A 19,745-nucleotide genomic window follows, 5' to 3' on the forward strand; every position below is an offset into this window, starting at 1 on the left:
GCATTGGGGAAGACTTTCAAAGAAATGGTACTGGGTTATTTGGGGACCATTTTTTTTAAGCTATAGAAAATTTTAAAACAAACAAAATTAGGACATAATGAACCTTTGGGGAAGAAATTAAGTTTGTTTTATCCAACTCAAAAACTCTAGCAAATTCTTCAGACCCTTGCTTCATGCACATTTCTGCCTTCTCACGGTGGAACCTGCCCAAACACACTTTGCGTGAATCAGAGAAGTGATTCCTATCCAAGATGTGCCTTAAATTTTCAGAGGAATTACTCAGAATATATCTAAGACCTGAAAAATCAGAATCTCTGGGTTTAAAGTCCAGCATGTATCATATATTCTAGCAAAAGTTTATCTCCTGGTTGCTGGGTTACACCCCTGGTTAAGACCCTTTCTGTGTTTCAGAGGGTTTCTGTAGGTGAGTTTGCAGCAGAAGCTAACTTTGAGAACTTCAGGCATATGTCAGTCTAAAGTTGTGCCTTTGGTGTTCCAGTGCTCTCGGAAGGCTCCTGCCAAGAAGTGAAACCCTAAAGCTATTGTTACCGAAATGATGTAACACATATTCTGAGAAGACACAAACATAATTTTAGAATGATGTAAGCCGAAGAATCCAAATGCATTTAGGTGCTAATGAGCCACTTAAATTCTTCAGACGAGTGTATGGCCATGATCAGAGCTCTCCAAAAATAAATACGATGCCACCAGTTTTAATGGAGCTGCCTTTGAAAGTGCTTCCCCGACTCTCAGTCTGCCCAAAGTCTACTTTGGCAGTCTAACAGAAGTTAGCTCACAGTTGGCTAACTTCTGTTTTTATGCCAGTGTGTAAGGTCCCTCTGTAGAAGGAAATGGTAACCCACTCTAGTATGGAGAATCCCATGGACAGAGAAGCCTGGCGGGCTACAGTCCATGGGGTCGCAAAAGAGTCGGATGTGACTCAGCAACGACAAGGCCTCACAATTGGCTAACCTGTTTTTATGCTAGTGGCTAAGGCCCCTCTTGTGCCCTGAGATAACCGCTAAGGTGATAGAACCTCTCTCTTGACCTGCTGGAAGCACATCCTGTATTGGTGTTTGCTGTCCCTTCGGCCGTTGGAGCCAGGAGGTCACACGAGAGCAGGCGCCTAGTCTGAATTTTGCTCTGTTGGGGAGAGTGTAGTGTCCTTCTGGTCCTCCTCCTCCATGACTTGACCTGATGCTGGAATAGGAAGTTGGGTGAAGGTGGCTTGTGTGAGAATCTTCAGGTACCCTGGTGCCCAGGTGCTTTGCATTCTTCTTCCTCTCTTGACTTTTGGGAGTTGGTTAATGATTTTCTCCTCCCTCTCAAGGGGCAGCATTTTCAAGTTCCTAGGAGGACACCTTCACTGATAGATGTGTTCCAGCTTTGAGATTTATGCCTCTTAAATATCAGATAACTGAAAACAACCCATTACCGATTGACAGACCAGAAAGTTTTCTGTACCACTTGCGTGTGTGATGTGTGGATATTGATAAAGTGAATATTTTGGCAGGATGAACAAGTAACAACCGGAGTAGGGGCCATCCTGTTTCTGTTGTTCTCACAGCCTCAAGTACCCAACGCAGTCCAGCCCTCCTTGGCCTGAATCGAGTTTGACCATTTGGAATATCTTAATTGATTGGAAAATCAGAAAGGGGCCCTCTTCTTGGCACCTGGGGCAGAGAATAAATACACAGTAGATAACCCAGTTGGACAAGGCTCCTTTATATTAACATGCCTCATTGCTGTGCCGGAGCTCACGTCTCTAGCCTTTTGCTGGGCTTGTTGACGCCTATCTTAGGGCCTATAGAGAAACGTGTAAAGATACAAGTGTGTATTTTTTTCCTTCACTAGCTATGCGCATGAGAAGGTCAGCGTATCTGTGCATGCCTCTGTGTGTGTGTATGTATAGTGGTAAACCCAGAGTAAATGTATGTTCCTAGGTGAAATGTATTTAGAGAGGAGGATCAGCTTATGAAGGTAGTATTAAAGAAAAAATGATTAATTTTTAGTCACTTTCTGAATATCTTTTGTTTTGTTAGGTACATTGCCTTTGACTTCCATAAGGAATGTAAAAATATGAGGTGGGATCGGCTGAGTATTTTATTGGATCAGGTAGCAGAAATGCAAGATGAATTAAGGTAAGTTCTGCCGTTTCTCTGTGGAAACTGAGGGGTGAGATAGATGCATGCATTAATCACAGATGTCATGCGTTAGCTAGCAGACCTACGCATAGAGTTCACTAGCTTCATAGCACTGCTCTGTTCTCATTTTCAGTCTGTGTTTTTTTCCTGAAAGATTAGGCTTGGTGATTTTTAAGTATTTTAAAATTCTTAAAAATGACCCAAGTCTAGGTATTTTCATATTTTTATGTATTATCTTCTACACATTTACAAACTTTTACTCAATTAAAGATAGTTGGCTACTGTTTTATGTTCAGTTCTTTTCACTATTTCATTACTGTCTGTCGCTGTCTGTCGTTAGCCCACCAAGACTCTGTAATGTGAGCATTCAGCAGCTTCGCTGCGTTCCCTTGTGCCGCAGCACAGTTAGCTAAATGCTCTTCTTCACACTGGGCATCTGGTTCATTTCCTTTTCTCTTCCGTCCCTGAAAGATGGTGCTTCAGTGAATCACTGGGTATAAAGACATCTTTACTTCTGTTAAATCGTTTCTTAAAGTCTTCAGGGGAGGATAATGGACTGAAGGGTCTAAATACCTTTATGGTACTTATGTGTGTTAAGGTGTTAATTACTGTGTGGCTTCATAGATGGACTGTACTCTATGCATGTCAGTTTTTACCTGTTTTAGAGCCAGAAGTAGGAATCTGGAAACTAGTCTTGTTTTGTTTTCGCCTTTGTAGTTCTAATCCTGGCAAGCCAAATGTACTGTGTTAATTTTAGTTTCATGGTAACATAGTAAAGCTTCTCCTATAGTCATTTGGTCAGCGTTAAGAAAAAAATATCTGTATACATATTAAGTAATGCGTGCTGATGCTGTTAAATCGCTCAGTCATGTCCAGCTCTGTGCAGCCTCATGGACTGTGGCCCACCAGGCTCCTCTGTCCATTGGATTCTCCAGGCAAGAATAGTGGAGTGGGCTGGCATTTCCTTCTCCAGGAATTGCCTCTGCCTGCTGTTTAATTACAACCTTTTGTTTCATGGTTTTTAAAATCTTTGAGAGTCTCTGTATTGGTAATGAAAGAGAAGTGAAGTCTGACTCTTTGTGACCCCATGAACTGTAGTCTACCAGGCTTCTCCGTCCATGGGATTTTCCAGGCAAGAGTACTGGAGTGGGAGTGGGTTGGGCCAATACTGGAGTGGGTTGTCATCTCCTTCTCCAGTAATCCCAGCTATAGTTAGTTTAATCTGCTTTTTTCCCCCACCCCCATCCCTTCCCCATGAGGTTTTGTTTTGAGCATAGCTAGTGTAGAGGGGATGACCTATATCATTACTGGGGTGTAGAGAAACATTGTCGGGGAATATTTCCTTGAGTTCCCCTGTTAATTGCAGCCCCACAAGAGTTAAGAAAGAAGGAGAGATTGACGCCAAAATCTGTGTCCATTGCAGTCACCATGTTCCACAGGGATAGTAGACCCCTTTCACGAAACTGTGACGTTCAGACCTCTCTGCACATTTGTTCTCAGGGATTTGGGGGAAAGTGGAAAGAATCTGGGCTTTGGGGCCCTACCCAGAGTATTTGAAATCTCAGGTTGCCTCTTAGTAGCCGTGTGAACAGGAGCTAGTTAGTTATCTTTAAGCCTTGATTTCTCCATCTGAAAAGTGGAGATAATAATACTTATCTCTTAGACCTGTTCTGTAGTTTAAGAAGCAATATTTATAAAATATGTAGTATTTATTTTATAAGTACTAGAGACATTACTTTGTCAACAAAGGTCTGTCTAGTCAAGGCTATGGTTTTTCCAGTGGTCACGTATGGATGTGAGAGTTGGACTGTAAAGAAAGCTGAGCGCGAAAGAATTGATGCTTTTGAACTGTGGTGTTGGAGAAGACTCTTCAGGGTCCTTTGGACTGCAAGGAGATCCAGTCCTAAAGGAGATCCAATTCAGTCCTAAAGGAGATCAGTCCTGGGTGTTCATTGGAAGGACTGATGTTGAGGCTGAAACTCCAATACTTTGGCCACTTGATGCAAAGAGCTGACTCATTTGAAAAGACCCTGATGCTGGGAAAGATTGAGGGCTGGAGGAGAAGGGGACGACAGAGGATGAGATGGTTGGATGGCATCATCTACTCGATGGACATGGGTTTGGGTGGACTCCGGGAGTTGGTGATGGACAGGGAGGCCTGGCGTGCTGCAGTTCATGGGATCGCAAAGAGTCGGACGCAACTGAACTGAATGGGATGCCAACACTCACATGCAGTCTATATATACATACTCTAATTGAACCTCACTGGTTTGGAATGAACCTCTTGTATATCTTTAATCTAAACACATTCTTTTAAGCCTTTTTTTTTTTTTTTTTTTTTGGTGTCCTGACATACGGTGTCTTAGTTCCCTGACCAGGGACCTAACTCGTGTCCCCTGCATTGGAAACGTGGAGTCAACCACTGGACTGCCAGGGAAATCCCTTAAGCCCATGTTTTTTAAGGTCGTGATTTTTAGCTTGTGGTGAATCTATTGTATTTCCCCTTCACTTTTTGATATTAGGGAATAATTGTGGTTAATTTAATGCTGTTTGGTATTCATCGTATTTCCTGTCCCGTACACTCCGCCAGGCACCTTATATGCATTATGCATGATCTCATTTAACTGTAGAGCAGCCTCTTGGTGGTGCTGCTGTCTCCACTTTGTGGATGAAAATATATAGGCTCTGAGAAATTAGGTTATTTACTTAAAATTACACAGCTAGTAACTTGCCTAGGAACTACGGCTCGCAAACTTTGCTGGCAAAGTCTATGCTCCTCACTGCTACACTATTTGTTGTCAAATTTGGGGGTTCATAGAATTATCTGAACATACTGTTAACAATGACGGAACCACAGGAACTGGTAACTGTTTGGCTCCAGTGCAGACATCTGGGTGGTTCAGGGGGAAAGTAAAACAGATGTTTCAAATAATACCCTAGTATACCCTATAAACTGTGTACTATTTGCATATATTAGCCATTTGGAGAAGGGGTTTTAAAATGTTTTTAATGCACAATATCCAGTCCTTTCTTCAGAGATTCTTACTCAGTTTATTTCTGAGTTGTTGGTTAAAAATGAAGGTCAAGCATGTTCATTTTAAATGAACAACTCAGGGAGTTCTGACACAGCACAGGGGACGGAGGAATGGGTCATAGTTGCGCTAGGTCCAAGGAAGCCCCCTTGTGGCCTTGGGGAGACATGGTGTGGCCCGAGGCATCTGCTGCAGTGCTCCCGACTCCTTTCTCACGACTGTCGGGTGAAGTGACCTGGATGCTGCGGTGGTTTTGAGATAGTCTGTCTTGCCTGTTCTCTTCACACTTCCTGTTGGTCTTTGGTGATCAAATATACCTGAACTGTACATTTCCTGTCTGTCCTCTAATGTACCAGCTTTAATAATGTTTCTGACATAGACCTGTATTATAGGAGGACTGTCCTTAGTGGGAGGGCTTCTCCGATAGCTCAGAGAAGAATCCGCCTGCAATGCAGGAGACCCTGGTTCGATTACTGGGTGGGGAAGATCCCCTGGAGAAGGGATAGGCTACCCACCCCAGTATTCTTGGGCTTCCCTTGTGGCTCAGCTGGGAAAGAATCTGCCTGCAGTGTGGGAGACCTGGGTTCGATCCCTGGGTTGGGAAGATCGCTTGGCTGGCTTTGGTATGAGAATGTTTATACAAATATGTTTTAGTTATTTTCTAGTAGACCCAGCCGGCGCGGTGCTGAGTAACCAGGAGGGCGTGTTCCGCAGCAACTGCATGGACTGTCTGGACAGAACCAACGTGATCCAGAGCCTGCTGGCTCGCCGTTCACTTCAGGCCCAGCTTCAGGTGCACGCGCTTTTTTTTCTTTTATTAAGTAAGCAATTTTTGAAAACCAGGAATAAAGCACATCCATGTGCCCTAACCCGGCTCTTTGTGGTTTTGTGTCCTGGCATCCACGGGTGTGGTTTGCGCATGACCACGGTCAGTGTGTGCACAGTTTTAAAGTTGGCTATTTTGCTCTAGCATTATAGTTTTTTAAGAGTTGTACTGTTGTGCTGTAATTCACTAAGCCATTTAGGTTGCTACATTTTTGGCTTATAAATAAGATTGTAGAGAATACATCTGCGTATAATATTTTTAGCGGGTTATTTCCTTTGCGTTAACTCCTGCTGGGTTAAAGAGAATTTATACTTTCCAAGGGGCTTCCCAGGTGGCACTGCTTGCCAGTGCAGGAGACATAAGAGATGTGGGTTTGATCCCTGGGTCTGGAAGATCCCCTGGAGGAGAGCATGGCACCCCACTCCAGTATTCTTGCCTGGAGAATCCCATGGAGAGAGGAGCCTGGCGGGCCGCAGTCCATAGGGTTGCAAAGAGTTTGACTCGCCTGAAGCGACTTCGCGTGCATGCACACTTTCCAAGAGGGTTGCACCAGTTTGCCCCTAATACTTACCAGCAATAATGAAAGAGTCTTGCTAGCGTCACTTTTATTTAGGAAGGTTTCCTTTCTGGCGGCACAGAGTAGGGCCTCTAGGTCGTTTTGTCTGCATCTCTTTTACCGTTGGCAAGGGATGTGAACACCCGGGAAGATACTTGGTGACACAGCTTTGCTTCACCAGTGTGACTGTGTTGTTGAGAAAGAGTAGGTTTAAATAGTTTCTTTTGTTGATATATGAAGTTAAAAATATATACAGCCTAGATTTCCAGACTGCAGTGGTGTTTGTTGTAGGGAGCAAACAAAATGCATCCCAAATGATTTCCTGCCTAAATAATTTGTAAGCATTCATCTTTGTTTATGGCAGTTCTGTGGAACTCGGGGAAGAATTGTGGAGTAAAATGCCTCCCCGAGCCCTCGCGTAGCCATGCCGAAGGCGTGGGCACCGCCTTTGAGTACTCTAGCTTGTGTGATATGTGTCCTCGTCAGTCTGATGGATTTACTTCAGAGGATATTTTTCAACAGAAACCATATTGAGACTGGTTGCTTCCAAGGCTGGCTAACAGAAATCTATTGGACTGGGTTCTGTAATCTGTATTTAACTAATTTACATGCTAAAAACAGTCCTATGAAAGCTCAGCAGCCTGCAGAGAGCCTGGGGGCAGGAGCCTCTCCAGCCTCAGGGCCCGCTGACGTGGGGCCTCCAGCTGTGCCTGTCCCCTTCCAGAGAGGGCCGGTCACTGGGGTGGGCAGGCCCTGTGCTGGGGGAGTGAGGGAGAGGCCATCGGAGGCGAGCAGTGAGGATAGTCACCGGGGTGGGCAGGCCCTGTGCTGGGGGAGTGAGGGAGAGGCCATCGGAGGCGAGCAGTGAGGATAGTGGCTCTAAGAGGGTTGCAGGTCCAAAACAAAGGCCAAGGTAGGAGTCCAGTCTGTGGTCAGTGAACTCCACAGGGGAGTCCGTAGAGAGACTCGGGCTGCCCGGAGTCCTGTGAGCTGATATGCAGAGGGCTGTGCTTCTGTGCAGTTTGTGGGGAGGGAGGGGGTTGCATTCCTCTGGTTCTCAAAGGGCCCCTGGCTAGGGGTAAGTGTGGAGGTCCGCAGTCTGGGTGGTGAACTGTGAGGCGGGCAGAGGGTCCAGGTGATGGGAGGTTGGGGGCGGGGGCAGGGAAGGAGGGAGCATTGACTGCATACTCCCTGCCTTTACCTCTGCCCCTGTCTCTGGGTTTACACAGTCCTGCTGCTGGTGCTGTGGTCTGGGGCTCAGGGGAGACAGGGGCTGTGGGCGGATGCGAGCCCAGAGAGAGGCTTTGCAGCCGGGCTGAGCAGCAGAGGGCTGTGTTACAGGGAAAACATCTCCTGGCTGAAGCCAGCAAGCACGTGAGACTCTGTGGAGACTATGCTGAAATCTGTAACATGTAAACATGGGTATGATTCTTATTCCAGAGACTAGGAGTTTTGCATGTGGGACAAAAGCTTGAAGAACAAGATGAATTTGAAAAGATTTACAAAAATGGTAGGTCATTTCTTGAACAGAGGCAAGGTCATTCAAATTTTGAAATAAACATTTTGGATTTAGAGCATTGGTTGTCAATGGTTATTAACTGAGTTTTCCTCTTTTTGCCCCTCCACAGCCTGGGCTGACAATGCAAATGCTTGTGCCAAACAGTACGCGGGAACCGGTGCCTTGAAGACTGACTTTACCAGGTAAGCCGCGCGCTGGATCGCACACTCCGGTGCATGGCAGATCGCTCGCGCAGCTTTCACCCAAGAGCGCCCGCTGGTGCCCGGGCCTCGCTCCAGGCCATCAAGCTGGGACTCGGGGGAGATAAGGCCCAGGCAGCGGTGGCTTGTTAGCGTCCCTGGGTGATTCTGGCGCACAGTGGGGTTGAGCACCAGGGCACCTCAGCTCCTCTCAGCCACCTGCTGTGCACCTGACTCACCCCAGGCCCGTTCAGCAGGTCTGGGAGGGGCCTGAGACTATGTGCTTGCGTGATGCTGGAGCTGGTTTCAAGGACCGCATTGGGTAGTGAGAGGTTGGAACGTTTTGAATTTGTTACGGATGTGGTTGGGTCTTTTTCTGCTGTATGGATTCCCTGGGAGCAAGATAAGATTTCTAGTCTGTTCGCTTTATACCACTTAGCCTGGGCTATGTGTTTCTCTTCTTGTTTCTTATCTTTGCAAGGGGAACTGAGCATGTTTCCTCTTTGTGTCTACTGTGATAATGCTTTAGAAAGAGGATGCAGATTTCTTGGACTCAGTTCGGTTTCTTTTGTGAGATGTCTCCTTTATATATTCAAGAATTTTAAAAAAGAAATCTTTATAATTTACTTATCTCCTTACCACGTAGTTATTGGCTATAAACAGTGTGAGAATTTAATATGCAAATCTGTAACTCAAAACTTAACCTCTTATTTAACCAGAACTGGGAAGAGAACTCAGTTGGGACTTATAATGGATGGCTGGAACTCATTAATACGGTATTACAAGAACAACTTTTCTGATGGATTTAGACAAGTAAGTTTGTTTTCTGATGCTAATTTGTGGTTATTTGGTGGCTGTATTTTTGTACTGTTCCCCATACCTAATTTGGGAGTTATTATTTTCCTTTTTTTCTCTTCTAGGATTCCATAGACTTATTTCTTGGGAACTATTCAGTGGATGAATTAGACTCTCATAGTCCTTTAAGTGTTCCAAGAGATCTGAAATTCCTGGCTGTAAGAAACCTTTATGTTTTTTAAGTTGTTAATAGCGTTGTGACTGAAGGCACAGATGGTCCAGCTCCCCTTGACATAAAACATTATGTGTTGTTCTAAATGAAATATAAATACTTATGTTGCCCCAAGGAGCAGGTCAGGGAGAAGAGTGAGGTAACTTTGGAATGTTGTCCTCTCTCAAACTTGACTGACTTTTGCAGCTCCTTTATTTTGTTGTTTTGTTAATTTTTACAGTGTTGTCTTGGTTTCTGCTGTACAGCAGTGTGCAGCAGCCATAATTATACACACAGCCCGTCCCTCCCCAGCCTCCCTCCCCTCCTGGCATCCGGCCGCCTCCAGGTCAGCACGGAGGGTCGTGGGCTCCCTGTGGCTCCCAGCGGCTCAGCACCAGCTCCCATTTTGCACGCGATCATGTGTGCACGTCGGTGCTACTTCTCCACTCGTCACAGCCTCTCCCTCCCCGACGGCACCCACATGCCCCTCCTCTCCACCTGTATTTCCTGCCCTGCAGATAGGTTCATCAGTACCATTTTCTAGATTCCACATATATGGGTTAATACATAGTATTTGTTTTTCTCTTTCTGACTTCACTCTGTAGAACAGTCTCTGGGTTCATCCACCTCACTAAAACTGACTCAGGTTTGTTCTTTTTTTTATGGCTGAGTAATACTCCGTTGTATATATGTACCACATTTTGAAAAATCTATAAACAGTAAATGCTGGCGAGGATGTGGAGGAAAGGGAGCGCTCCTTCACTGTTGGCAGGAATGTTAGCTGCAGCCATTATGGAGAAAAGCATGCCATCCTTAAAAACTAGGAATGCACCCACCGTGTGACCCAGCAGCCCCGCTGTTGGGCATATGCCCTGAGAAACCACAGTTGTAAAAGACACGCACCCTGGCGTCCATCGCAGCACCGTTTACCGTAGCCTAGACGCAGAAGCGCCTAGACGTCTAGCCGCAGATGCTGTTTAAGTGAGAACACAGATGCGGAACAGGTGTGGGGCTCTCTTGTTTCAGGGAGACTCTGCTCCCCCGGAGGTTCAGGGGTTGCTGGAGGCAAATTTGCGATGTAGAGGTCAATGTATGTGTTTGACACGTCTCTCGTTTTTGACTCGTTCACCAGACTTTGCAAGAGCCTCTCTGGGGTTTCACGCCAGCGGGCAGGGTGTCCTGGAGTCAGGGGCCTAGAGTCTGAGTACACATCTGGGTGACCTCCTTCCACTTTCTTTTAATCTGTTTGAAGATTTGGACAGTTATGATCAAAACTCTAATGATGTTTTGCTGAAAGGTATTTTGTATATTAGATGCAGACGGGTTCTGTTGTCTTTCAGGGAAGCTGATCTTGCAACCATCGATTAGCATCTTACGTGATGGTTTCTCTCTCTTTCCTTTTCCAGTTGCCTATTATCATGGTGGTTGCCTTTTCCATGTGCATTATCTGTTTGCTGATGGCTGGTAAGTCTGCACTGATTTCACATTCATCTTTTAGAATGTTGAACTTTCCTGTACAGCGTCTTCAGTTTGCACCTGCTCAGTACGTGGTGTGTCCCTGTTAAACTGGATGAGCAAAGGGAGCGGGTGAGGTGCGTCCTTAGATGTGACGGGAAGGAAAATGCATACTCGGTAGCTTGATGGTGTGTTTTTTTCCACTTAAGCTCTTTACTTTTTTTTTCTCGTTACCAAAGTAATACATAGTAATTACAGAAAATACAGTTAGACAAAAAAGAAAATGTTATCACCTTGCCTTTCAGAGATCAGCTAATTACTCTTCAACATTTTGATGTTTTAATCTTTATAGATGTGTATTTTTTTTTCAAAAGGCAGATCCTATAAACTTTTTTGTACTGTTTTTTTCACTGAGTAGTATAAACATTTCCCCATGTCTTTTATTTTGAATGGCTGCAAAGTATTCCGTTGATGGATGTATAGTTTATGTAACCAAGCACCTACTGTTGGGCAAGTCAATATTATTAGAGATTAATACATTACTTACTAAATTTAAATAGAAACATTGCCTAGGGACCTGAGCCAACAAACAGGAGTGTTGCTGCTTTTCTTTTTCCTCTTAGTGTTTTCCTGTGTCACTAAACTAATGGGGTTAAGTTACTTAACCGCTTAGTTAGTAATATTCAGTGCTCTGAGAATGAGTCTGTGATGCTGGTGTTTTGCCTGGAGGTGCAGCCTCAGCCACTCTGAAGGGCACTGCTGGGCTCAGCCTCCGTCCTGAAATCGCTGGGCTGACAGGCTCCCCTCTCATCGAGTGTCCCTTTGCGCTCCCCTGCACAGACCTCAGCCCCCCCTTTCTGGGTTCCACAGCGCGGCGTGTCGCTCCCTCGAGAGCACTCCTCTCCTAACAGCCTCAGCACTGAGGGATTTCATCTTCGGAGGCGCTCCGCTCCGTGGTGTCCCGGCACCCAGCGTGTGTTTCTAGTTGGGTAGAGTGGGAATGCTTTGCATACTTGCTCATCTTTCTGAGCGCATCAGCAGCTTTTTGAAGGCAAAGACCTGTCTTTCTTACTATCTTACCTCCTGTGCCTAGGATACAGGGCATGCGTGCTAAGTTGCCTCAGCCATGTCCAACTCTTTGTGACCCCATGGACTGTAGCCCACCAGACTCCTCTGTCCATGGGATTTCCCAGGCAAGAATACTGGATACAGGAAGCCCTCAGCAAAAGTTTCCTGAATTAAGGCCTCCTGTTCACCCCGCACACTAATTCTGCCAGCTTCTCCAGGGGTGGCTCGAAACTTGTTCGTCTCTGTAATCCCTGAGTGTTCAGCAGTGAAGGTGGTCACAACACAGGAAGGAGCTGCCCTCCTGTTACTCTAGGGCACAGGTTAGCGTATGTTTTCTGGAAAGAGCCAGACAATACGTATTTTAGATTCTGCAAGCTACGTATGGTCTCTCTTGCGTACTGTTTTTGCAGCTGTTTGAAAATGTGAGAACTCTCACAGTACGAAAACAGGCCAGGGCATCTCGAGTGTAGCATCGCTGTGTGCCAGGACGGGGGCCTGTGTCACATTCGGGGCAGGAAGGAAAAGGAGGGACCAGTGGACTGTGGTGCTCATGGCTCAGTCCACGCCCTTGGTCCTCTGCTTTCTTTGTTTAACACACTGCCCAGGGGATGCCTTTTCTGGGAGCCACTCCACTGTTGAGTTATCTTGGTCTTTTTATATACGCACATTTCCCTGTAGAACGTCTGCAAAAACAGGGATGTCAGGACCGAGACTCAGCTGGAACAAAGGGACCATCCCTTTGGGGAGCGACCCAGGGTAGACTTTTGAGGAGCCACCTTTCTCTTTATCCAGAAAGAGCTTTAAAACCCGAGCTGTCAGAATTAGCAGCTGTAGAAATGTGACTGTTGCACAAGTGAAGATGGACTGGATGCTGTGGATAGTAATCTCTGACTTCAGTTACTTGTAACATAATGATCTTTGTGGTGTCAGATATGACAGTGTTTGATTTCTAGCCCCTACTTTGGTTTTTAGTGAAAGTCTCTCAGTCGTGTCCAACTCTTTGCAACCCCATGGACTAGACAGTGCATGGAATTCTCCAGTCCAGAATACTGAAGTGGGTAGCCTTGCCTGTCTCCAAGGGATCTTCCTGACCCAGGAATCGAACCCAGGTCTCCCACATTGCAGGCAGATTCTTTACCAGCTGAGCCACACGGAAAGCCCAAGAATCCTGGAGTGCGTTGCCATTCCCTTCTCTGGGGGATCTTCCCAACCCAGGGATTGAACCCGGCTCTCCTGCACTGCAGGTGGATTCTTTAATGTCTGAGTCACCAGGGAAGTGTAGTCAAGTGGTTCTCAAACGTGGTCCCTTGACCAGCAGCATCAGCATAATCTGGGAACTTATGAGAAATGCAGCTTCGGGGGCCCTGCTCCAACCCTGCCAAAGCACACAGGCTGGGGATGAGCCTCGCAGCTGACACTGTTTCCAGCCCTGAAGAAGATTCTCGAGCCAGCCAGAGTCAGAGAACCACTGGTTCAAACCTTAACTGAGAGGTTCTTAAGTTTTTCCTTTGGATGTGTTTGTAAACTTGAATGCTGTCAAGATGTGCTAAACAGCTGAAAGCTGGAACTGGTGTCAATAAAATGGCTTGTTATTTATCAGTTTTTTGTTTTTTAAAATCAACAGGTGACACCTGGACAGAAACACTGGCCTATGTGCTCTTCTGGGGAGTCGCAAGCATCGGAACATTTTTTATTATTCTTTACAATGGCAAAGACTTTGTTGATGCTCCCAGATTGGTCCAAAAAGAAAAGATAGACTGAATTTGTGTCTGTGGAAAGCGGCTTGGCCTGGAAGATTCCATCATGCAGAACTGGAGTCTTTACTGACCCGCTTTCCACGGCAGCCGAGGTCTTTGTAAATCGTTTATCCAGGAGCACATCTTGTGCTTGGTGTGGGGGTGATGACTTAGGGTTGATCTGGTGTTACTGCCTTGATGATCTCTTTACTATTGGGATAGTTATATTTATAATTTGAAGCTAGTCTATAATTAAAATGTAACCTGAATTCAGCTCACGAATGGAAGGAACCTATACATCATCAGTTTAATCAGCCATTGCAGAATGAGTAACATATTTAAAAAATCTAGCTTCTTCCCTCATTTGAAACAGTGAAATTATTTTTCTAGCTCAGTTTATTGTCACTGTAAAAGCAGTTGGTATTAGCAGGCTTACTTTTCCATATACCTTTGGACTTTTCTTAACAGCTTAACGATAAGCTATCTAGTCTGTTCATAACATGTAAATCTCCTAATAGATCAGATACTTGGACGAAACTGTCCATGACTACATAGTAGGAAAGAGGAGACCAGGGTCTGGTGTTCCTCTCGAGTTCTAGTTGGGCTGCCTTACGAGTTCAGTCAGCTTGAGCTGTGCAGTTTAAGTGTGATGAAAGAAGTTCAGATGTACTCTATCTTTTTTAAAAGGTGTAGATGAAATCAGCGAATGTAAAGTCTCTTCCTCATGCTAGAGGTCCAAAGCCTCCTTGGTCTTCAGGATTGCCCCAGTGTGGGAAACACCCTCGGTTGGTCAGCTCCTCCCTCCTGGCCCTTGTGCTTTCCTAGCGTCTTTCTTCGAGACATGCAGGTCCCTGAGCGCGTCTCATGCCGAATTCCGTGTTGCCCTTGGAGGCAGCAGCTGCTTGTCCACGCACGGCAGTGTTGGCGCTTTTCACTCTGTAATTATTTTTGTTGGCATCAATAAGTGTGTCTGAAATTTAGTGCTTCCAGGTAGTTATTGCTCTCCAGATCAAGGACCAACTTACAGCTTTAATTTATGTGCAGAAATAAACCTGAAAAATATGCTTTAGAAGCTGTGCATAATTCTAATGAATAAGTCGGAAAACTGTATATTGAAATTGTAATTATGAGGTTTAAAAACTAGAAAGTATCTAAGGTAGTGCAGTTGCCACTATTTTAAAATAGTTCGATTAAATCCTGCTGCAATATTTGTGTTGTGCTTGAAAATATGTACAGTTTTTTTTCCAATGGTAATACCTTTTGTTGTCCTTAAATATCTCTAAAAAGCACCTTGATTTTAATATCACCTTTTTTTTCCAACATTATCGTTTATAAACATTAATAAGAGTTGTTGCTTTTAGAAACTCTAAAGGAAATAATAGCTGGAAAACCCTCTGTAGCTTAAAGTCAGTCGTTAACACTCACAATAGGGTAAGTAATTAGAACTGCCTACTCTTAACTTGTAAATAAGCATCATTTGTTCCAAAGAGGAAATATCAAAACTCGGCTCACGTCTACTGTGATGTATCGTCAGATGCTACTGGGCATTTCACATTAAGAACTTATTTCAACAACCATGACAAAGACCAAATCTGAACTGCTAATGTGGCTGTTTTGCAGTGAATGGGCTAATGTTGGTGTGTTAGACCTTGAGGTGTCAATATTTCAGAAACCTGCAGTGATTTTATTCCTAAATTCATGTACTGTCTCATCTGTAAGTGAAAATAAAATGACATATTCTTTTCTTACTAATGTTGGTGTCATTCCTGCACCTTGTCTTCAAAGGGATGATCTTTTTTATTTCAGAATTTTAAGAATCATGCAAAGCAGTGCACGGTCATTTTTACCTTTAAAACATTATGTTCTTTGCCACATAGGCCTCTCTGTCTTGGCAGTTTGGTTCGTCAAAGCCCGTAAGTCACAGTCTTCTTCCACCTCCTCTCCGAAGTGTCCTCTTATTTCACGTGTGCCATAGTCTCTGCGCTAGAAACAAGCCACTGGGTCGGCGCACTCGGGAGGGGACCACGCGGGGTGCGAGTACAGGGCAGGGCCTCTCTGCAGGTCTGGTCACGTAGCCTGGAAGGAGGGGAGCGATCCAAGGTCGTGATTCAGAGCTGCTGAGAATCGGGTGTTTCCTGTGCTGTGCCTTCGGGTCTTCTGACCATTTTCTGTGAGATTGCTTGTCCTTAAAGATGTGTTGGAATCCTTGTTTGTAGAGGAATTCTCTGTTGGTTATGTGTACTATATGTATCTTCTAATCTGTGACTTCTCGTTTCATTTTCTTGTTACTTTTGGTGAAGTGTGCAATTTCAGTGGTGTTGAATTTACCAAACATTTCCTCCCACTGCTTGTGCCTGGGGAAGGCCACATGGCTCAACTCCAAGGTGGGGGTGGAGGGGTCCTTCTGACATAATTTTGATCTTTTCACCTTTCAGGTCTTTGTTCCTCCCTGTAAAGTAAGGAAAGGGTCTGTGTCCGTCCAGGTAGATCACGTTATGCTAAGGTAACAAATGAGCCACAGATCTCAAGGGCATAAAAAAAAAAACAAAGGCTTATTTCTCACTGCTTCTGTGTATCCTTGAAGGGTCTGCTGGAGCTCTGCGACGTGCCGTCTGCATTCTGGGGCCCAGTGATGGAACAGCTTCACACGGGAACATGACCAGTTGTCCTCGCAGGAAGGAAAGGGAGACATTTCCGCGTGAAGGTGACAGCCCCTTCCGCTCCCATGTCATTGGTCAGAGCAGGTCGCGTGGCCAAACCTGAGGTACCGGATGGAGGAGCACAGCCCAGGAGGGACTGTGTGCTGTGATCCGACACGCGGTCCAGTTTTCTTGTCCCGCCTGGTTCCTGGGAGAGTCAGCAGAGAGCCTGCCGACTCCCCCGCCCTGTGGTACAGCATTGCCTCTGTTGGACCGCAGGCTCCCTCCACTGCCAGGGGCGTCGGGCTTCTCCACTGCCGAGAACGCGTCCTCACTCTGACGCCTCTTGCAGGGTGGCCTGGCTCTGCCCTGAGCTCAGGGCCCCGGCTCCTCAGTCTGTGGGCCAGAGGATTCTCTGGAGGGTGTTTTGCAGTAACCCGAGTCTTAGGTACTCATAGCTGTTTTTGTTTTTTTGACAGTAGGGATCTGAGGTGAGAGCCATTTGCAGACATCAGATTAAAGTCACAGTTGTCTCAACTCTTGGGCTTGTCAGAGGTTTGAAAACTGACTCTTAGAGAGGGGTGAGTGTAACACAGCGGCACCAGAATTGTTGGTTTGTGGGATTTTTTTATTTACAGAGCATCTTGTGAAATTGCTTTTGGATAAGGCACGCATGAGAGCAATGGCCTTGGAGTTGAAAAACGTGGGGTCAGATTTGTATTTGGGCCTCACTTGAGTGTTGAACTTGGTCTGTTCACACTTCTTGATTCTCATCCACACGGCAGTTCACTAAGATCACCACGCAGACGCACGCACACACCTGCTGAGAATCCCAGGTACTCTACAGGCGGAAGGTCTTCCTGGAGGTCCAGCTCCCATCCTCTGGGTTGGACGTTATACAGAGGCGCCATGAATGGGGTTTCACTGCGGGGAGCGGAACAGGTAATGAGTTGTGACATGTGCAATTATCGCCACAACTGCCCGGGCCCTGGCTGAACTGGTTAGATGGCCTGCTTGTTCTTAGCACTTCCTTTAACCGATTATTCTGAACGTGACTTTGTCTTTCCTTTTTGTTTTAGCCCAAGGCCCAGGCGTTCCTCTTTCTTCACTCACCATTTTCAATGAAGCATGCCTTTTGTGTATGTATTTTTCTAGCTGTGCAGAGCTACAGTGTCATCCGTTAAAATATCGTCTTAAATTTCATGTCCTAAATTGATCTCCTGTTACCGTCGGGTTTAAGTGTAGATTCTGAGGTGAGAAGTAGAAACTACAGGTTGTCAGTCGTGTCTAGGAGACCTGGAGATGTCCTTCTGTCTGAGCTTTTGGGAGCACACCTCCTCCTGGGTTCTTTACTCCACGCTCTCACCCATTGATACCTTCTCTGTGTTCTGGTTTCCTGTTGCTGGATGGTAGTCTCACAGTGTTGTGAGTCAGGAGTCACAGCTGGGTGTGAGCTCAGCTGGGTGATTCCTGTGACCCAGGGGGCGCTGACTTGGGTCTCTCAGCTGACAGAGGGGCTGGTCTCCCTGGTCCAGGTTGGTCTGGCGCTAAACAAAGGAGGCCAGAAGGTGAGTGCCACTGGTTCTGTTAGCTCAGCGCCTCCCGCATGGCTCTGCAGCCTTGGGGCGGCCTGAGTGAGGGGTCCAGTAATCCAGGTGGAAGCTTGTGTGGTCGAGCCTCTGATGTCAAAGGGTGTTCCTTCCACCAGGTTCCCTGGTCGGAGCACTCAGAAGCCCATTCAGATGCTCAGGGAGGCACACAGACCCCCTCTTCCGTGAGAAGGATGGAAAGGAAGCCATGCTGTGTCTGTAACACGGGGGTTTTTGTAGCCTTCCGCCGTAAGCCCTCTTCTCCACGTACACACTTGCCCCCGGTGATGCCGTTGAGAAACCGTGGTTGAATAGCATCTTTATACTGTGATTCCCAAAATTATGCCTCTAGATTGGATCTTTCCCGAAGCTTAGATTCTGATGTTCAGCTGTCTACCATGTACTCCCCCCTGATGCACAGTCACCTCAAACTTCATGCAGTCTAGCACAGTTTTGTTTTGTTTTTTTTTTTCCCCAGGGCTCTTGGTTTATACTCTGTAGACTGGTTGGTTCCATGCCCAGCTTTCTCCATCTCAGAAAATGCCACCAACATCCACCCAGTAAGTGTGACACTGTATCCCTCTCTCCAACTACGCACCCTGTCCATAAGCAAGTCTTGGCAACTCTCCCCTCCAAAATACACCTCAGACCCACCAGTTCCTCATGTCAGTGTCCACCCCAACCCCGTCTCTGACGTGGACCCCTAAGCCCATCTATAGCCCCTCTGGTCCCTTCTCCACAGCTGCTGGTCATCTTCCAGTGTCAGCTGGGTGACACAGGGCCCCACGGTAAGGCCCTTGGGTGAGACTTCGCTGCTCTCTGAAGAAAACGCGACCTCATTGTCATGGCTGCCAGGCCTCGTCTGGCCTGGTCCCTCTGCTCCCGCCCACCCACCGTCACTCTCCTCCTGGGCCAGCTGCAGGCCTCCTTTCTGCTCCTCCTCCGTGCGGGCCTGTGCACTGCTTTTGCTTCTGCCTGGATGGACCTTCCAGCAATTCCAGGAACTACAGGCCCCGCTTCTCCTCCTCAGCCACTTGATATTATGCATTGTCCCGCTCACACTATCACCAGGCTCGTTTATTTCCTTTTTAGAAAAGACTGCGGTCTGTAATCGTATCATTTATTATCTGGTATTGTTCTCTCTCCTAGAATCTGACAGCGATCAAGTCCAGGGACCAGAACTATCCCTAGAACCTCCTCAGGGCTGGTTTTCACAGGCTCCGTGAAAGGTGGACCCTGCACAGGTGGGCAGTGGCCAGGGGACACGAGGCTGACATGGAGAGGCCGGTCAGAGAGTTCTGGTTGAGAATTTCATATTTGTAGGTGCACTTTTTGCCTTGCAAAAGGATTTTTTAAACCAGTCACTCTTTTTCTTTCTTTCCCTGAATGTTTGGTAGAAAATGTTGGGTGAGTTCTTTTCCCCAGCTTTTCTGTCAATAGCCATAAATTAATTTTTTATGTACAATAACTTATAAAAAAAAAATCTAACGCAGTAGGTAACACACCTTTTCCCCCTCAGGACAGTTCCGAGGTCACACCCAGGCCTATTGAGTGGGTTCTTGTGGCCTCAACCAACAAGGGATCCTGAGGTGGGCAGGTTGCCCAGGACCTCTCTCTCAGAAGGATTGGAAAGATTCTGCAGCAATTCAGAAGAGCTCACATTCTGCTTAAATCCAGCAAATTAGAATTTTTTCCTGATTTTTCTTTGGGAAGCTGCCCTTCCTGTTACCGTCTGACCCTGTTCTCAGGTGATGACCTTCACACACTGCTGCGCTGGTGTGGCTTCAGTGCATGTCAGGAAGCAAACGTAAGAGATTGGACGGGTTCTCTGTTCCTTTATTTTCCTTTTTTTCCCAAAATTAGTATGTTTACATAATGAGGGGAAAAACTTGTGTTTAGAGATTTCATCCCATAAATGACCAAAAAGATCGAGAGAGATACTTGTTTAGGGTTTTATTATGACGGTGGCTAAAAACACAAATATTTCCCTACCTGA

The 19,745-nt window shown here is 46.1% G+C and overlaps 1 protein-coding gene across 1 annotated transcript in view; it reads left to right on the forward strand.

Annotated features, from left to right (window-relative positions):
• SACM1L (SAC1 like phosphatidylinositide phosphatase) overlaps positions 1-13,556 on the forward strand; it is a 51,254-nt gene extending 37,698 nt beyond the window's left edge. The window contains exons 13-20 of the mRNA XM_052636451.1: positions 2,043-2,141; positions 5,831-5,969; positions 7,999-8,068; positions 8,187-8,259; positions 8,976-9,069; positions 9,177-9,269; positions 10,669-10,726; positions 13,410-13,556. Coding sequence (XP_052492411.1) covers positions 2,043-2,141; positions 5,831-5,969; positions 7,999-8,068; positions 8,187-8,259; positions 8,976-9,069; positions 9,177-9,269; positions 10,669-10,726; positions 13,410-13,546 — 763 coding nt within the window. The 3' untranslated portion in view covers positions 13,547-13,556. The remainder of the gene's footprint in view (positions 1-2,042; positions 2,142-5,830; positions 5,970-7,998; positions 8,069-8,186; positions 8,260-8,975; positions 9,070-9,176; positions 9,270-10,668; positions 10,727-13,409) is intronic.
• The last annotated feature ends 6,189 nt before the right edge of the window (positions 13,557-19,745 follow it).

This window comes from Budorcas taxicolor, chromosome 1 (assembly GCF_023091745.1).
Source record: "Budorcas taxicolor isolate Tak-1 chromosome 1, Takin1.1, whole genome shotgun sequence".
Lineage (NCBI taxonomy): Eukaryota > Metazoa > Chordata > Mammalia > Artiodactyla > Bovidae > Budorcas > Budorcas taxicolor.